Source organism: Globicephala melas, chromosome 13 (genome assembly GCF_963455315.2).
Source record: "Globicephala melas chromosome 13, mGloMel1.2, whole genome shotgun sequence".
Classification (NCBI taxonomy): domain Eukaryota; kingdom Metazoa; phylum Chordata; class Mammalia; order Artiodactyla; family Delphinidae; genus Globicephala; species Globicephala melas.
The window spans coordinates 21,504,817-21,521,891 of record NC_083326.1 but is presented as its reverse complement, the minus strand read 5'-3'; the positions used below and the strand labels follow the sequence as shown (position 1 = coordinate 21,521,891).

At 35.5% G+C, this 17,075-nt stretch overlaps 1 protein-coding gene across 1 annotated transcript in view; it reads left to right on the top strand.

Annotated features, from left to right (window-relative positions):
• Nucleotides 1-17,075, top strand: part of TMX3 (thioredoxin related transmembrane protein 3) — a 46,144-nt gene that overhangs the window by 8,488 nt on the left and 20,581 nt on the right. The window contains exons 4-9 of the mRNA XM_030868138.2: nt 696-819; nt 8,631-8,676; nt 10,230-10,310; nt 12,424-12,523; nt 13,216-13,293; nt 15,594-15,660. Coding sequence (XP_030723998.1) covers nt 696-819; nt 8,631-8,676; nt 10,230-10,310; nt 12,424-12,523; nt 13,216-13,293; nt 15,594-15,660 — 496 coding nt within the window. The remainder of the gene's footprint in view (nt 1-695; nt 820-8,630; nt 8,677-10,229; nt 10,311-12,423; nt 12,524-13,215; nt 13,294-15,593; nt 15,661-17,075) is intronic.

Sequence of the window (17,075 nt, the reverse complement as noted above, 5' to 3'; positions counted from 1 at the left end):
GAAGGTCCCTTGTTTAATTCTGTCTGTTTTCCTTTTGTATATGTTTGAACATTTCCATAGTGTAATATTAAAAGAGAGAGAAATCTTGTTTCATAAAAGTACAACAAGCAGTTTGTTACACTATTTCACTGGAGGAACCTAACTACCACCCCAGCCATCTGGTGATTCTGAAGCAGAAAGAACTAGGGTTTTAGTTTCATCAGACTGACTTGTCACTGTACCAAACCAGTCATCCTGATGATTCCCCACGTCTTACCGGTGGTTACGCTTAGAACAGCAGAGGCACCTACTGTGTTGGAATTTTTGTAATAGAAATAAATTTTATCATTAACACTTAAGGGGTGTGCATGTGATATATGAAGTGTATTTGGTGGTTTAATTTTATATATAACATGGACATACCTGGGAGCAAAGATGCTTTACTGTAAATCATCTACTTTAAATAGATATCAGTAGTCATTTAAACTTAAAGTAGGATCAGTGTTGAGGTATATCCTAGGAGATGACCTGTCTAGTTTGTGTATATGTGTGTTCTTTTATTTTGAAACCACTTTAAAAATTATATTTAGACTTTTTGTCTAAAATAGATTATTATCCAATCATTTAGTCAAAAAGATTCTTTTAAAATTAAGATTGATACCCAAAGTAGCACAGTATCTTAGTGGTTTTCTCTCTCTCTTTTTTTTTCAAACAAGTTTTATGCACCATGGTGTGGCCATTGTAAAAAACTGGAACCAATTTGGAATGAAGTTGGTCTAGAGATGAAAAGCATTGGTTCTCCAGTTAAAGTTGGAAAGATGGACGCTACTTCCTATTCCAGTAAGCATCTACTCAGTTTATCATTCTACTGTTCTGGTAATGAAAGTGTTTTAATTACATGAAGCAGTATTCAAGGTAAGAGGAAGAAATATATATATATATTTTTTAGCTCATGTAAAATTAAAATTATCTTAGAGATTTCAGACTATATTTTATGAGTTAGATGAATTAACCATTGAATATGTAATATGCAGTCTATGTTGATCTTATACCCAATATAGATGTATGAGCCATTTTCCTATTTTGAGCCCACTTGAGATAATCAGTTGCCTGAGACAGCCACAGAAATTTCAGTGTTGAACTCTTGACATTGCTGCATGGCTTAAGAGTGAGAGTTTGCTGTCTGAGTAGCCTGAATGGCATCGTAGAGGAGTAACGGGAACTCGAAGGACAAGATGAGTTAGGATAAATACAAGTGAGGATTGGGAAAGTGTTCACATTAGAGAGAATATCAAACCAAAATCATAGAGGTGAAAAAGAGTTTAGTGAGTCTGTACCAGAGACTAGAATGTCTTCGAGCAGAAACTGGCAAACCACATCGCTGGACAGTCTGGCCTCCGCCTGCTTTGTACATACAGCTCGACTGGAACAAGTCACTCTCCTTTGTTTACCCTTATTCATGGCTGTTTTCATGTCCCAGAGGCAGATTCAAGTAGTTACAGCAGAGACTGTAGGCCCCACGAAGCCTAAAATATTTATTATCAGACCCTGTACAGATAAAGTTTACCAACACCTGTCTTAAAGGATTTGGGAAAACGCAAAATTAAGTTCAGAGAAGTATGAGGTATCACACAGATTTGGGAAGAGCATGGCTTCAGAAAGTAGATCAAATACGGCTCTGCCTACTACTTTTGCCCTGTAGCATGGGGAAAGTTTCTTAACGTCTCTAAACTTTGATTTCTACACGGGTAAATATTTAATTATAATGAATTTTTTATTGGTTGTTTTGAGATTAGAGTGAGGTAGCACATGTACAGTCCCTTGTAGTATGCAATAAATGTAGGTTCCCTTTTCCTTTAATTAATGAAGAAAGTGGAAGTATGAAATGCAAAATGCATATTTCATTTTAGGAAATCAGCATTGTACTCTGGATATAAGTTTGGAACAAGACAGACGTATGTTTTAAGCCCAAGTCTATCATCTCTTACTTTTGTGGCTTTGGGGAAGTGCTTAACCTCTCTTAATTTTAGTTTCCCTGTCTAAATGAGAGAGTGATAATTCTCAAGGTTGTGAGGGCTGTATTAATATTTCTTATTCAAAACCCCTAGCACAATGGCTAGTACTTACAAGGTGCTAAGGGATAATACCAGATTTTAAGAGCCTCTCAGGTGGGATAAAGTGTTTTGGATTTTATCACTTGTCAATTGAGAGGTAATACACATTTTTGAGAAGACATATGATTTGATAAAAATGTTTTTGAAAGAAGAACAGATGAAAAGAAGAACATTTAGAGACAAACAGACCATCTAAGTGGACTTTTGTATGCATCTTGGTATAGGGTGCTGGGAGGGCAGACTTGGGTGGTTGGCAGGGCAATAAAGAGGAAACAGTAATTCTTATAGACATTTGCAAGGGTTAAATCACGGATGTGCTAGATTGGCTCTGGTATAAAGAAAAACAATTGAAAATAGTGTAAGATTCCTAGCACAATTCACATTGAACTACATTACCACTGGTTAAATGGAAAAGAATAATACATTTAATTTTGTGTGTGTTTTCATGTTAGCAGCTGTTTTGAATTTGTGGTATTTTGCTTTATTGATGTTTGGGAATATGGGGAACTAGAGTGCAGGTGAGATGTTAGAACTGGAATTACTGAGTCACACAAGTGAACTGCTGCGACTTTGAGAGGGGATGAGATCTATGGCAGGAAGTTATCTTAGAAAGAGAAAGATAAGATAATATTCTTGAGTTGGTATTTCTTGAAATAAAGCTTTTACAGTGTTTAAGAAATTATTCCTTTTAACTGTTGTGAAAGTAAATTTTTGTGTCTAGGCATATATATGTTGATTAGACATACATACACATACATTCGTCTATATAGTCATTCATTTATTTCAGTCAGTCAAAGGATAACTAATAAACATAAATAAATTGTCTGGTGTGTAGTGTTTGATGTCAGTGATGGATGAATTTTTTTTTTTTTTTTTTTTGCGGTATGCGGGCCTCTCACTGTTGTGGCCTCTCCCGTTGCGGAGCACAGGCTCCGGACGCGCAGGCTCAGCAGCCATGGCTCACGGGCCCAGCCGCTCCACGGCATGTGGGATCTTCTGGGACTGGGGCACGAACCCGTGTCCCCTGCATCGGCAGGCGGACGATGGATGAATCTTTCATTCTGTTATAGAATCAAGAAGATGTTTTATGTGCTATGGAGAAAAGAAATATCATCTTCCTAAAAAATGTAGTTAAGTATTCAAAAACTACCGTCTAGAGATTACAAATAGATTTTTGGCATATAATTCTTAAAGTTTTCTTAAATATTTCAAGGCAGCTCAAATACAGGCATTTCAGTAGAACTTGGAATCAAATAGGTGAAGAAATTGAATTTCTTTTTTCAGGCTAGCTGTTGGCAGTATTCTGCATCTAACTATAGAGCACTAAAGGATTGGTTGTTTTGTACATGTTTCTTCCATCCCCGTAGGTTGCTTTTCAGACGGTATAGCATCGGTGTTTCCCAGGGTTTATTCTGCAGGCTGCCTGCATTAGGATTACCTGGGGTGCTCAGTATAAATTCAGATTTCAAAGGCCCACACCAACCCTACCAAATGAAAATCAGATTGAGTCATAAGAATCTGTATTTTTAACATGGACTTCAGGTGATTCTGCTGCACACTCAAGTTAGAGAATCACAGAGTAAAGTATTATTTTGATGGATAGTTATTTATAGGATCTCAGTTTAGGGTGGGATAGGATTATTCCGTGATTAAGTGTAGAAAATCTCTTAGACTGTTTGGTGGTAGCTTATTTTTCAATCATGTAATTGCAGTGATTGAAATAAATGCCATCACACTCAGTCCAACAAATCTCTGTGTACAGAAGTTTTGAACAGGAGGGATTTGAACTTTCATGATTTACCCTGCCCTGTGTGTATCAAAAATTTCTTGATGCATGGTTTTAATTAATAATATATCAAATAACATTAAAAAGTTGTATAATGTCCAGTGTAAATTCACATATTATTTTAGCCTTTCTTTTTTCTACATATTCCTTCAAAAATGAGCACAAAAATTGTTTCTCATTCACCACTTAAAATGTTATGATGTTACCTGTAGTCATGTACTGATTTCTATTATGAAACCACTGAAATTCCATTTATTCCTCAACCTAAGTGTGACATCATTTTATAGTAAAGATCATATTTTACCCCCCTTTCATATATAAACTTTCAAGGGCATCTGGCCAATAACATTCTGATTCTGATTCTTAGATCTCAGATATATTTGTAGATCAGTCTTACCTTTCTATATTATAAGCCCTTTTAGTCAGTGACTATATTTCACGGTTGCTCAAACTTGGTACTGTTGACATTTTGGGCCAGATAATTCTTTGTTCTGGGGGGGAGAAGAGTTTTCCTATGCGTTGTAGGATGTTTAGCAGCATTCTTGGCCTCTACCAACTAGATGCCAGTAGCTCCCTTCTCTCCCCACCCCCTAAGTTGTGGCAACCAGAAATGTCTCCAGACATTGAGGGCAAAATCATCCCCAGTTGAGAACCTCTGCATTATTTTATTCCTTTCCCATTTTAGACACATAGTGACACTCAGTAAACACTAAGAAAAATAGTATTTTTGAGCTGAAAAGGATTTCAGGTTGAGTTCAACTCCTCACTTTTTCCCTCCTTTCATTGTGTAGATGAAGTAACAGAAGGTAATTAGCAGTGAACTGACTTTACTAATTTCGGACATCAAAGTCAGCAACAGAATTAGGCCCAGAATCCAAGATCACCATGATTCAAAATCAGGCCTATCTTAACCATCAAGTTGTTATCATTTCAAGGAGAAAACAAATGAAATAGGGAGCTTTATGCTTAACCTTATTTTCTGAACATTTAAAATTACAAAATTTCCGGGGAAGTTATTCACGTTGCAGATGGATTCTTCAGTTTGTAATGGAATTGATCTCAGGTTTCTATATAAACCATTGTTCTTTGACAGGAAAAAATAAAGAACAAAAGATTTAAACTCAGACTTGAGTTTCAGCATCGGTCCTGCTGCCTAATCAATGCTTGCTTTCTAACAAGTTAACAAGTCTTCCGAAGTATTAGCTTATCTGAAAGATAACATTAGCATCTGTCACCCCACCTCACAAAATTGTTTTGAGGGGTAGTTGAAGGCATATTAATGCCAATTATAAGATATCTACACATGCTAATTCTTAGTAATATTTTTTGCACATTAGTGTGTCAACAGGTAATTACTTAACAGTGAGGTCAGGACCAAGAATAGAAGAAACTGGACTCAGCATTTGAGCATCTGTATGTGCTGAACTCTCTGTTAAGATTCTTTTCCACACTTCCTTATTTTAAATACCACACATAGCCCTACAAGATGAGTGGTATCCCCAGAAGCGGAAACAGAATCTAAAGTGAAGGAGCTTACGCTGAGCTGCATGGACAATAAATGGAGACGTTGGAACCCTAACCTGGGTCGTTATGTGCCTGTAACTCATGCCTTGCTGTGTGCCTCTTTAATTATACAATCATTTACATTTAGGAAAACCTACCTTTGAAGTTTTAGCAGTCATTGTCAGTTGAAGTTCTGTCAGAGATGAAAGTAATGTTCAAAGAACCAAAGGGCTAAAGGGTGGGTGGTATCATCTCCATCTTATAGGTAAGAAAACTGAGGTCAAGGAAATTAAGTGATGGTACGTGTGGAGCTGGGATTTTCTCTCTGAAGCTTATCATGAGAACCATAACGTCAGCTATAAAATACCACCACTGTATTTTCTCATTGATTGCATATTTCATTTTTTAAATTTGATTTGTATACAAATAAATTTTACACTAAATTATGTAAGCAATTGCTACTGGGCTGCACCGCCCCCTCCAGTCAATTTTATTAGTCTTTATATTTTGGCAGTTTTTAATGAGGTTTAGTTGAAAGTAATAATGGCTTATATTTACCTGCCTTCTTAATTTGGGATGGGGAGCATTAAGAACATACATTACTGGGCTTCCCTGGTGGCACAGTGGTTGAGCGTCCTCCTGCCGATGCAGGGGACACGGGTTCGTGCCCCGGTCCGGGAAGAATCCTGCATGCTGTGGAGCGGCTGGGCCCATGAGCCATGGCCACTGAGCCTGCACGTCCGGAGCCTGTGCTCTGCAATGGAAGAGGCCACAACAGTGAGAGGCCCGCGTACCGCAAAAAAAAAAAAAAAAGAACATACATTACACACATAATCTGTGTTTTTTCTTGGAAGAGGGCAATCTCAATAACAGCATTATTCAATTAGAATATGCTTGACCTGAAAATACTTGCAAATGATGTAACCAATAAGGGTTTAATACCAAAATATATAAACAGCTTATACAACTCAATATAAAAAAAAACCTGGTTAAAAATTGGGCAGAAGACCTAAATAGACATTTCTCCAAAGGAGACATACAGATGGCTAACAGGCACATGAAAAGTTGCTTAACGTCGCTAATTATTAGAGAAATGCAAATCAAAACTACAATGGGATGTCACCTCTTACTTCTCAGAATGGCCATCATCAAAAAGTCTACAAATAACAAATGTTGGTGAGGATGTGGAGAAAACAGTTGTATACAGTTGGTGGGAATTAAATTGATGCAGCCACTATGGAAAACAGTATGGAGGTTCCTTAAAAAACTAAAAGTAGAGCTACCATATGATCCAGCAATCCCACTCCTGGGTATATATCTGGAAAAAATGAAAACTCTAATTTGAAAAAATACATGCACTCCAGTGTTCACAGGAGCACTATTTATAATACCCAAGACATGGAAACAACCCAAGGGCCAACAGACGATTGGCTTAAGAATATGTGGTATATATATACAACGGAATATTACTCAGCCATAAAAAGAATGAAACTCTGCCATCTGTAACAATGTGGATGGACCTAAAAAGTATTATGCTTAGTGAAATAAGTCAGACGGAGAAAAATAAATATGTTATCACTTATTTGTGGAATCTGAAAAATAAAACGAATGTGTATAACAGTACTGAAACGGACTCACAGATAATAGAAAACAAACTAGTGGATACCCGTAGGGAGAGGGAAGCAAGGAGGGGCAAGATAAGAATGTGGGATTAAGAGCTACCAACTAGTATATATAAAATAAATAAGCAACAAGGATATATTATACAGCACAGGGAAATACAGCCATAATAACTGTAGATGAAGTATAATCTATAAAAATATTGTCACTGTGCTGTACACCTGAAACTAATATAATATTGTAAATCAACTATACTTCAATAAAATATGTGTGTGTGTATGTATGTATGTGTGTGTGTGTGTATATGTGTGTATATATATAGACTTGACAGAGTAAGTCCTAAATTAGAGATAGGCACAAATAAATTATGTAATTGGTCTAAGTTCACATGACTATTCAGAGGCAGAACCTGTATCTTCATATATATATATATATATATATATATATATATATATATATATATATATACACCAAGTTCCTATTTTTGTTACCTCTGTTGTTTGTGTTGCCTCTAATAAAAACCATTGTTGATCACTGTCTGGAACCTTCTGGTCACCTCTCTCCATGCATTTAAGGGAGAAGCTCTAGAGTTGACAAAGGGAAGGAGGAGAGATTTTCGATATTATTTGCCACTAATTCACTTTGCCTTTATTCTTGTGTATTGATGGGGAGTGATGAGAAACCAAAATTAATGATTACTAAAGTGATGAGTAAATCAGAACTCACATATAGAGGTAGTTTTCTTATACCCAGCTATCATAAGAATATATTCTGGAAATAAAAGGAGAGATCATGTGAGTAAATACAGTATACTTTGCATATACTAGTATATTGTATTTTGTCTACTAACTGAGAATATTTTATTTCTTCTTTCCTGTCCTAATTGCTTTGAATCTGTAAAGTAGTATAGTATTAATTTCCCATATTGATTATTATACCTCTTAAAGTCCAAATTCTCTGTTGTTTGCTTGTTTTCATTACTATTCTCCTTTCCCTCAAAAAGATGCCACTGTAGTGTGTGTCTCATTTTAATTAACGTGCGATTTCAGAATAATCTTTGAAATAACTGGAATTACTCTAGGTTATTACAGAAGCAGAAACTTTTAAAACAAGTAGATAAAATTGCTTTTAGATCATATATTAAATTAATTTTGCAACTATGATTTATGTTTTTAACATTAAAATACAAAGCATTTCTTTTAAGACTCAGAAAACACTAAAGGAAGAGACGGGCCTTTTTTGAAGAAATATTTGTCCTGGAAATGAACTCAAATGAGGAGTGAGACTTTATTTATATATGTGTGTGTGTATATATATACTATTTTTTTAAAACAAGAATATCTTTTAAAGTAAATACTTTAGAGATAAAAATTTACTCTTTTGGCATTTTTCTTTATTTTGTTATAGTATTTTTGTGCAGGTCATAAGTTGGATTATTAAGTAATTATTTTGTATGAGAATGTCATGTTTTTTCTTTTTTGTATGTGTTTATATTCTTTTATAAGAATTGAAAACAGCATATCTATGGGTTTGTATAAATATATATTTTTTTTAAGTAAAAGGCTCATTTATTACCTAGTTTCTCATTTTAAAAAAATTTAGAATTATTTATTCTTTTTCTTGTCAAGGCATTGCTTCAGAGTTTGGAGTTCGAGGTTATCCAACAATTAAGCTGTAAGTTGAGTGTTGTATGTTTATATGTGTATTTTTATTAGTTCACTCTACTTACATTTTATTACATTAATTTCTAGTAGCTTCCTTGGAGGACTGAAGATTTGGGTTCCACAGTTCTTTCTAGGTGCAGTGTGTGATCCAGGGAGAGGGACTTCATCCGTGCTTTTCTTTGCACTTAAGTTAATGTGTGGTTTATGGCTAATTCACCAAATGTGTTTTGAGTTTACTGTGACAGGTGCTGAGCAGGACAAGGTATACAGTTGTAAATTAGGAAAGCTCTACCCCTGAGGAGCTCAAGGGTATATTCTGTTTAACTTGTGAATCCTGTCTCTTAACAAATTTTACTTTTCTATGATTGAAATAGACTTATTTCATTAGAGATGAAAGAAAAGAGAATCAAACTGATGGATGTTAATTCTCATCTGTAGATGTTGATCACGTCTAAGAGCATATATGGTAGAAGAAATATTGTGATAATTCTAAAGGACTTGTGTTTTATAATCATAATGTTATTGAATTTTCTCATGAGTTTAATCCTGATCTCATCCTTATTTCAATAATGTGGAAAGTTGAGGAATTATTTTGAAACTTATTTTTATTATAAAGTAAGTTATTTTAGTATTTTAAAATCTCAGATTTTAAAATTTGACTAATTTTAATTTTTTTATTTCTTGGATTTTGTGTTGGCCTCCCTTTCTTCCCCCACTGTTTAAAAATGTTTGCTAAGGGAATTCCCTGGCAGTCCAGTGGTTGGGACTCTTTGCTTTCACTGCTGAGGGCACAGGTTCAGTCCCCGGTCAGGGAACTAAGATCCCACAGGCCACACGGCGTGGCCAAAAAAATAAAATAAAATTAAATTAAAAAAACACACGCACACACACAAAATACTTCCAGGGCAGAACCTTTAAAAAAAAAAAGTTTGTAAGCCTCTTTGACTTTCTTGTGTTCAGTAAATTATCTTTTCTATCCTTTCCGTTTAATTATAGATGTTCTACTGTGCTTTCACAATTTTTTTTTTTAAATTTCAGTTAGTTGGACACAATTCATTGGCAGGCTTTTGGAAAATTATCTAATTTTCTAGAAGAGGTATTTTTATGCATTGTTTTACTCTTTAATCTTGGAACATCTGTCATGTTACTCTGATGTTGTATTGCTTACAATTGGTTTTACCTTTACCAAAATAGTTTTAATTCCCTGTCCTTTCACGTACTTTTTAATAGAGAAGATAGTGAGAATTAAGCTTTGATGAGTTCTTGACTGTGAATATATATATTTTTCATTTATCAGAAGGCATAGACACAATGCAGTTATCAAATACAGAGTAAAATATTTTCGTGTAATTTTAATAAAATACAGCCTTTTTCTTTGCATTTTGGTTGTTGGTTCCCTGAAGCCAGTTATTGGCTGTTTTTTACATGATTATGCTACTTCTAAAACTCCACTGCATTTACTATTTTATATGCTGTAATTTGTGTTACAATAGAGAGTGATTATCATTAAATGTGAAAACAGTTGAAATAACCTAAACTTTTACCCTATTTTCTTTTTTTAAGATTAAAAGGGGACCTGGCGTATAATTACAGAGGACCACGAACTAAAGATGATATAATTGAGTTTGCTCACAGAGTGTCTGGGTAAGTTCGTATTATGAAGGGCCTTTACTATATAATATTAGTATTTGCAAGTTAAATGTATTTGAGTAGCCATATCGAACATACATATTTTTAGGTGTTTAGCCTAAATAAAATTTGTCTGTTTATTTATAAAGGAAAGCTAGGGTTGCGTAGCATATGCAAAGAGCTCCTCGAGAGGAATAAAAGGGTCCATGATCTTATGTACTTGTTAGCCTCACATTTAAATTCACTTTGTCTATAGAAGAATATTTTCCCCAATGGATTTTTAATACATTTTCAAAACTTGATTACTTCTAACAACTTTGTGAATCTTAATTTTTTTATTATAATTTTGCCTTTGTACTGCCTGGTTTACATTCATTTATTTTTCTTGTTATCGAATTTCAGTTTTAAGAGAAACCCCACACTATTACATTCTAAATAAACTTGGGCTTTAATCCCTAGCCTTTAATACCAGAAAATGCTTTTTAGATGCAGCTAAATTACTTTCCCTCATCTTTCACATGCTGCTTTATGCCAACTGTGAGGTATTATTGCACATTTCGCTTAGAAGGTAATATAATTAGAACCCAGAGATCTTTTTGAGTTACAGATCTCTGAAGTTTTACTGCTGAGGAATCAGAAATTCTTCTGTGTTTCCTTCTGGTTTGAATGTGGTGATTTTTTTTTTTTTTACTCTACATCTTGCTGGTGTATAAAGAAAGTTGGTGCATATAATTATTTAATGTGATTATGTGTAACTTCTGGAAGAGGACATTTATCAAAATAGGTTAACCTACTTTGACTTTGAAAGTATGGTTGCTTATGAGTTTGACAGGATGTATTATATTGATAGCTTTAAATAATTTTATGATAAATTAACATATTGGAATGGATTTGTTGGGTGGCATGATACTATCTAGCTTAAATTATTTGAGAAAAGGCACAGAATTAGGAATGGTCTTTGTATAGTAAAGTTTGCAAAGCTTTAGTGAAGTATAATTTTCACTGTATTTTCTTGTTGATTGCATATTTCATTTTCTTTATTTGTTTTGTGAGTAAATAAATTTTGAGATAACTTTATATTACATGAGGGGGTCGCCAGTAGGATTATTTTATTCCCCTGTAGTTTAAATTAGTCTTTATGTTTTGGCAATTTTTAATGAGTTTTAGTTTAAGCTTAAGATGGCCTTCTGATGTAACTGGGAGTGACTCTACTGCAAAGGGAATTTCAAGAGTCAGTTCTGGAGTTGCATCACTTACTAGTTAATTACTAAAGTATTAAAATAGAGGCTAGAATATAGTGATGCAGTGCATTTAAAGAATTGTGTGTTTCGAAAATGTTTGCCTTTGCAGAATACATTTTGTTCTTTTTTGCAAATGTGATGGAGTAAAAATCTAATAATATAGATCACACTAAAAAAAGACTGCCTCTTAGCTTTTAATAGTATTTCATAAGTGATATGTTTTATAATCTTTGGTATAATTCATTTCTCAGCCTATTTGTCTTTGAAAATGACTGTATAATAAAACTTTTTGTAGTTTTGTTTTCTCTTCATGAGATTCTTATATGCTATTATGACTACCATTTTCCATTGTATTTTTCCTGAGAAGAATAACATACTTAGGAAACATTTTAGATTTTAACCTTTATAGTGTGTTTTGAAACTAGCATTTAAATGGTCCGAGTAAGACATAAATATTCTAAACATAATATTATAAACTCCTGGAATAGTATTTCACAGTGTGTTTGTGTGAATGATCTTTCGAAAGGGAGAAAAAAAATAATTCTCACGCGGATTGTTTTGTTTTTAGCTGAGAATTCTAAATGGATTATAGTTCCATCTTTGCCTATCAAAACATTGGTTAAGATGATACTCTCTAAAGGGATGTATTTAAAGCTTATTTTTTAAACTGGTAGATTAAATTGTAGGTACTATATTTTTATTATATGGGTATAATAGTGGTCATGGGCCATAGTGTATTAGATTTATGTAGATTGAGTGATATACTTAAAATGCAATTCGTACAATATTAAAGCTTTGTAACTTTAGATAGGATGACATATAAATAGGAGTAAATTATGTACTACCCTTAGTTCAAGTGCAAGTTTTTTTGTTTTATTTTCAAACAGGGCTCTAATTCGGCCACTTCCAAGTCAGCAAATGTTTGAACATGTGCAGAAGAGGCATCGTGTATTTTTTGTTTATATAGGTGGAGAGTCACCTCTGAAGGTATCAAATGATTTTATTCTTTAATCCACAAGCACAGATATATTGTAATTTAATTTTCTGTATAACGAGGGCTTCACCAAAAACTCAGGGCTTATTTCACTCTTATTAGAAATACTTTAGTTGAATCTAAGTATTTTTATAATAAAAACACTTCATCATATACCCTCTATAGTATTTGCCTTCATGAAACAGAATTGAGTAAAAAGTGGGTGGGTGTTGCCTGTGTTAGTATATTTCTTCTGTTGACCTGGTTATTTAGATTTTGTATTGCTTTTTAGCATTTTGAGTCTTTGAAACTGCAACATGCAGTTTGAGTGTAAACTTTTTAAAAGCAAAAGCTCATTGTCTTAAGATTATTGCATGTATGTATGTTTGTGTTTGCATGTCAGACACACACATCTCTTCCTATAATCATCATCAAATTAAATTAATAAATATGAATTGAGCTTGTTATATTTAATGAACTTTATTTGAAGGCATATACAAGCACTTAGTTACAATGGTCTTTTGCCTTAGAAACAGTTTATTTCATTTCCTTATATTTAATCTTTTCACATGAAAAGACTTAAGGTAGCTAATTGTGATGATACTACTTAGCAGTGATACTACTTGCTCTGAATGTTTAATGAGGAATGAATTTTGATCTTGATTAATATTTAAAAGTCACCTTTTTTCTGTTTGTATCTTCACAGGAGAAATACATCGATGCTGCTTCAGAATTAATTGTATATACATACTTTTTTTCTGCCTCAGAAGAAGTTGTCCCTGAGGTAATTTTTAAAGTTGGATTTTAAGTAGTATATTAATTACTATATATATTAAACAACTGTTTGTTGTCCTTTAATTGTGTGCCATGCACAGTTTTAAGTCCTGGATTATTGATGGCAAGCAAAATCATCAGGACCCTGATAGGATGGAGTTTACGTTCTCATGGGTGGGGGAAGTGGACTGAGTTTTAGTATTGTAGATAACAGCCTTCCTTGGGTCCTCAGACTGAGATAGTGGTCCTCGGTAAACAAAGCTATAAACAGGATATCATAACTGCTCTAAAAAATAATAAAGAAGCAGTGTGATAGTAAGGACATTTAGAGGTGGGATGGCTACTCTTGTTTGATTGATCAAGAAATGTCTGTCTGAGGAGAAAATACATCTGAACTGGGACTTACGGGATGTGAAGGAGCCACGCACAGATCTGTGGCCATAGTAAACCAGACACAAGGAACAGACATTACAGATGGCCAAGATGAGAACCTGCCTGGCATAGTGGAGTAACAGAGCCATAGCCAGTGTGGCTGAACTGCAGTGAGAAAGGAGATGGGAGGTAGGCAGAGGCCAGTGGAGGCCTTCTAGGTCAGGGCCACGCATGTGAGGATTTGGTATCAAGTTCATTTTAAGGACATTACTCTGTGCTAAGTGCAGACACAATTGGATCAGGATGAGACTAGATCAGGAAGCTCAGTTGAACTCTTGAAGAAATCTAGGATTTAGGCTTGAAAGTTATTAAGAGAATTAGGAAGAAGTGAAAGAATTGTATTTGGAGATAGAATTTTTTGAGCTTGTTCTAGAGGAAAAGAGGTGCATCAAGGATGACTCTTAGGTTTTTGGCCTGAACACCTGGTTAGATGGTGGTGTTATTTATGAGCTGGGGAATACTGGGGAAGGAACAAGTTGGAGTATGGGAGGAGAGATGGTGTTTTGAAGGTTTATTTTACTTTAAGTTGACATATTAGGCATCCAAGTACAAGCATCAGATAAGGGTTTGGAGATAAGTCACGGCTGCATAAATGAAATAAACTTCTTAGACATGGGATGCAAATCTGGGGGGAGATAAGAGGGTCCAGGTCCTAACAGCAAAGGACAATGAGAAGAGATTGCCAGTAAAGTAGGAAAACAAGGTGAATGGGAAGCCAAGATAAAAAGTGTTTAAGAAAGGAGTGGCCAATTGTGCAAGATGCCGTGAAGCAACCAAGGTGAGGAGAGGAAAGAACCATGGTGTTTGTCCCCATAGAGGTTGTTGGTGGTTTTAAGAGAAACAGTTTCAGAGGAGTAATGGGGACAAGTGACTCACTGGTGTGATATCAGAGACTGGCTCACTCAGGGATACCCTTGAAAGGGAGAGATGCTGAATGCTGTGAAATATCCCAGGGTACCTGTGTGGATGAGTTGCCAACCATGGGTGAAGAGAGGCATGCTGGATGGTAGAGCCTCACCTGAGAGCTTTACCACTGCCCTTACAATAGTTATTTTCATGGTGCTGTGATGTAACCAGATCATTCTAGATCACCTGTGACATACCTTCCTCCCTTTTTAACCTTTCCAGGATAGCTGTCCTTATTTTAATTTTATTATTACTTTTACTTTATTAGTTATCTACTGATTTATTTGTTGTTATGCTCAGTATTGCCACACTCATGTAGTAATTCTGTGTGGCTTACCTAAATTATATCTTTTCTGCTCTGATACTGATTTCTCTACTGTAATTTTATTATTTTGAAATAAGTACAACACAGGTATAAGAAGCAGGTACCCACTGAATGGATTCCTTATTATTAATGGCCATTGTAAGTTCCCATTCATAAAGCAGTTTATCGTTTAAGCCTGCTCTCACCTCTCAACGTGTGTTAGCAGATCTCACTCTCCTAACTCCTCAGTGAGGTGGGTGCTCTGAGACCTGGATTCACGGGAAGCCGACTCCCCGGGTGAAGTGATGGACTCGTTTCACAGCCTGGGAGTGCTGGGGAGAACTTACCTGTGCTGATTGCTACCTTAGCCCCTGCTCTTCCGCCGTTTCAGAGTGCCTCCTGGCCTTCACTTCCTGTGATATCTTTGAGTCTGTTAACAACTCTAAGAATATTTCGTGGTTTCACCAGGGCAAACAGGGCACCGTGCCAGGGGGTGTATAAAGAGGTATCAAGCCCAGTCCTTGGATGAGCTAGGGATTGACTGTGTTCTTTTTAACTGTTGGTAACTTTTTTGTGGTGGTCATCATTGTGGTTCCCACCCCCCCGGTAACTTTCAATGCTTTTGAACTCATGGCTACCAACTGAAATTTTTTTTCTGATTTTCGCAGTATGTGACCCTGAAAGAGATGCCCGCTGTGCTTGTTTTCAAAGATGAAACTTACTTTGTTTATGATGGTAAGTTCCAAAGTTTTAACTCATGTAAACACTTTATAATTACAATGTTGTATCTATTATAGGGCTTAGGTGTTGATGAAAGATTTAGTAAATGCAGCTACTGCTTACATTTCCTGTTAGTTGAATGACTGCTAGGTTTTTCTTACCCTTCAACTTTAGTTTTTCCACTCAGTGTTCTTTCATCCTGAGTTTGGCTACAGTAAATTTCTCTTTTTGTCAGATCATTTGCCTTTTTTTAGAAATGAGCCCTAGGCAATTTCTGTACATTACTTTAAAATATTCAAAGTTAATTTTAAAAAGTCTAACATTTGAGACACACAAAGATGTGAAAGAAATAAACCATCTTCAATAGTGGTGAAGCCCTGGGGTATTCTTCTGTAGCCTTTTCTCTCCCTCCCTGACAGAAGTAACCACCCACCTGCTATTCAGCATTTCTCTGTTGAAGCAAATACTTGGTCTATTTTTTAAATATTTTTATTATATCAAACACACATTATAGTAAAGAGAATGCTAAAATAGTAAGACTCTACATACACACCTGTCACCCAGGTGAGACAGTTACTAAGATCTTACCACGTTTGCTTCAACAATGTTTTTTCTTTGTTGAAGCATTGTAGCAAATCCCAGTGGCATTTCATCGCTATGTGCTTCATTATGCGTCCCTGACTACACGTTTATTATGCATTTCTTTAAAAATGTGGGCTTTTGGGAGTTTCTTTTTTTAAGATAACCACATGCTATTGTAACACTTAACAAAATTAACAGTAATTCCTTGGTATTATCAAATACTTACTACCAGAGTTTGCAAACTGGGCTTTGAGGTAGCTAAGAGCAGTGCAGCAGACTCACAGGGCATGCGGAGATAGTTCGGATTTCAGGAAGCACTGAAACTCGACATCTGTTGGACAGTACACAGCCACTGAAAAGCAAAAGCAAATGCAAAATCTCACCTACTAGCAATGTTAGTAACATTGTAAATTACATACAGTTAATGAAATAAAAAATTCAGTTTCTCATTCTTACTAGCTACTTTTCATATACTCAGTGGCCTTGTGTGGCTTTTGTTGGAGAGCACAGATCGGGACCATTTTATTCATATCAGAAACATTCTAGAGAGTTATTTTTACTGAACCAAACTTGGGTCCACTCTCCTGTGTGCAGTAAAGCCAATCTGCTGACGCCGGGTTGTGGTGAAGGAAAGGGCAGCTTCAGTGCAGGGCGCCAGGCAGGGAGTCCAGGGCAGCTAGTGCTCAAAGGCCAGGTGAGGGAGGGGAGTCACAGGGTGTGTGATCAGCTGGTGCACGGTCCTCTGATTGGTTGATGGTGAGGTAACAGCAAGGGCCATGTTAGTTAACATCATCAATCCTTAGGCTGCAGTAGGCCTGGGGGATAAGTGCTCCTGGTCATCAAAACAA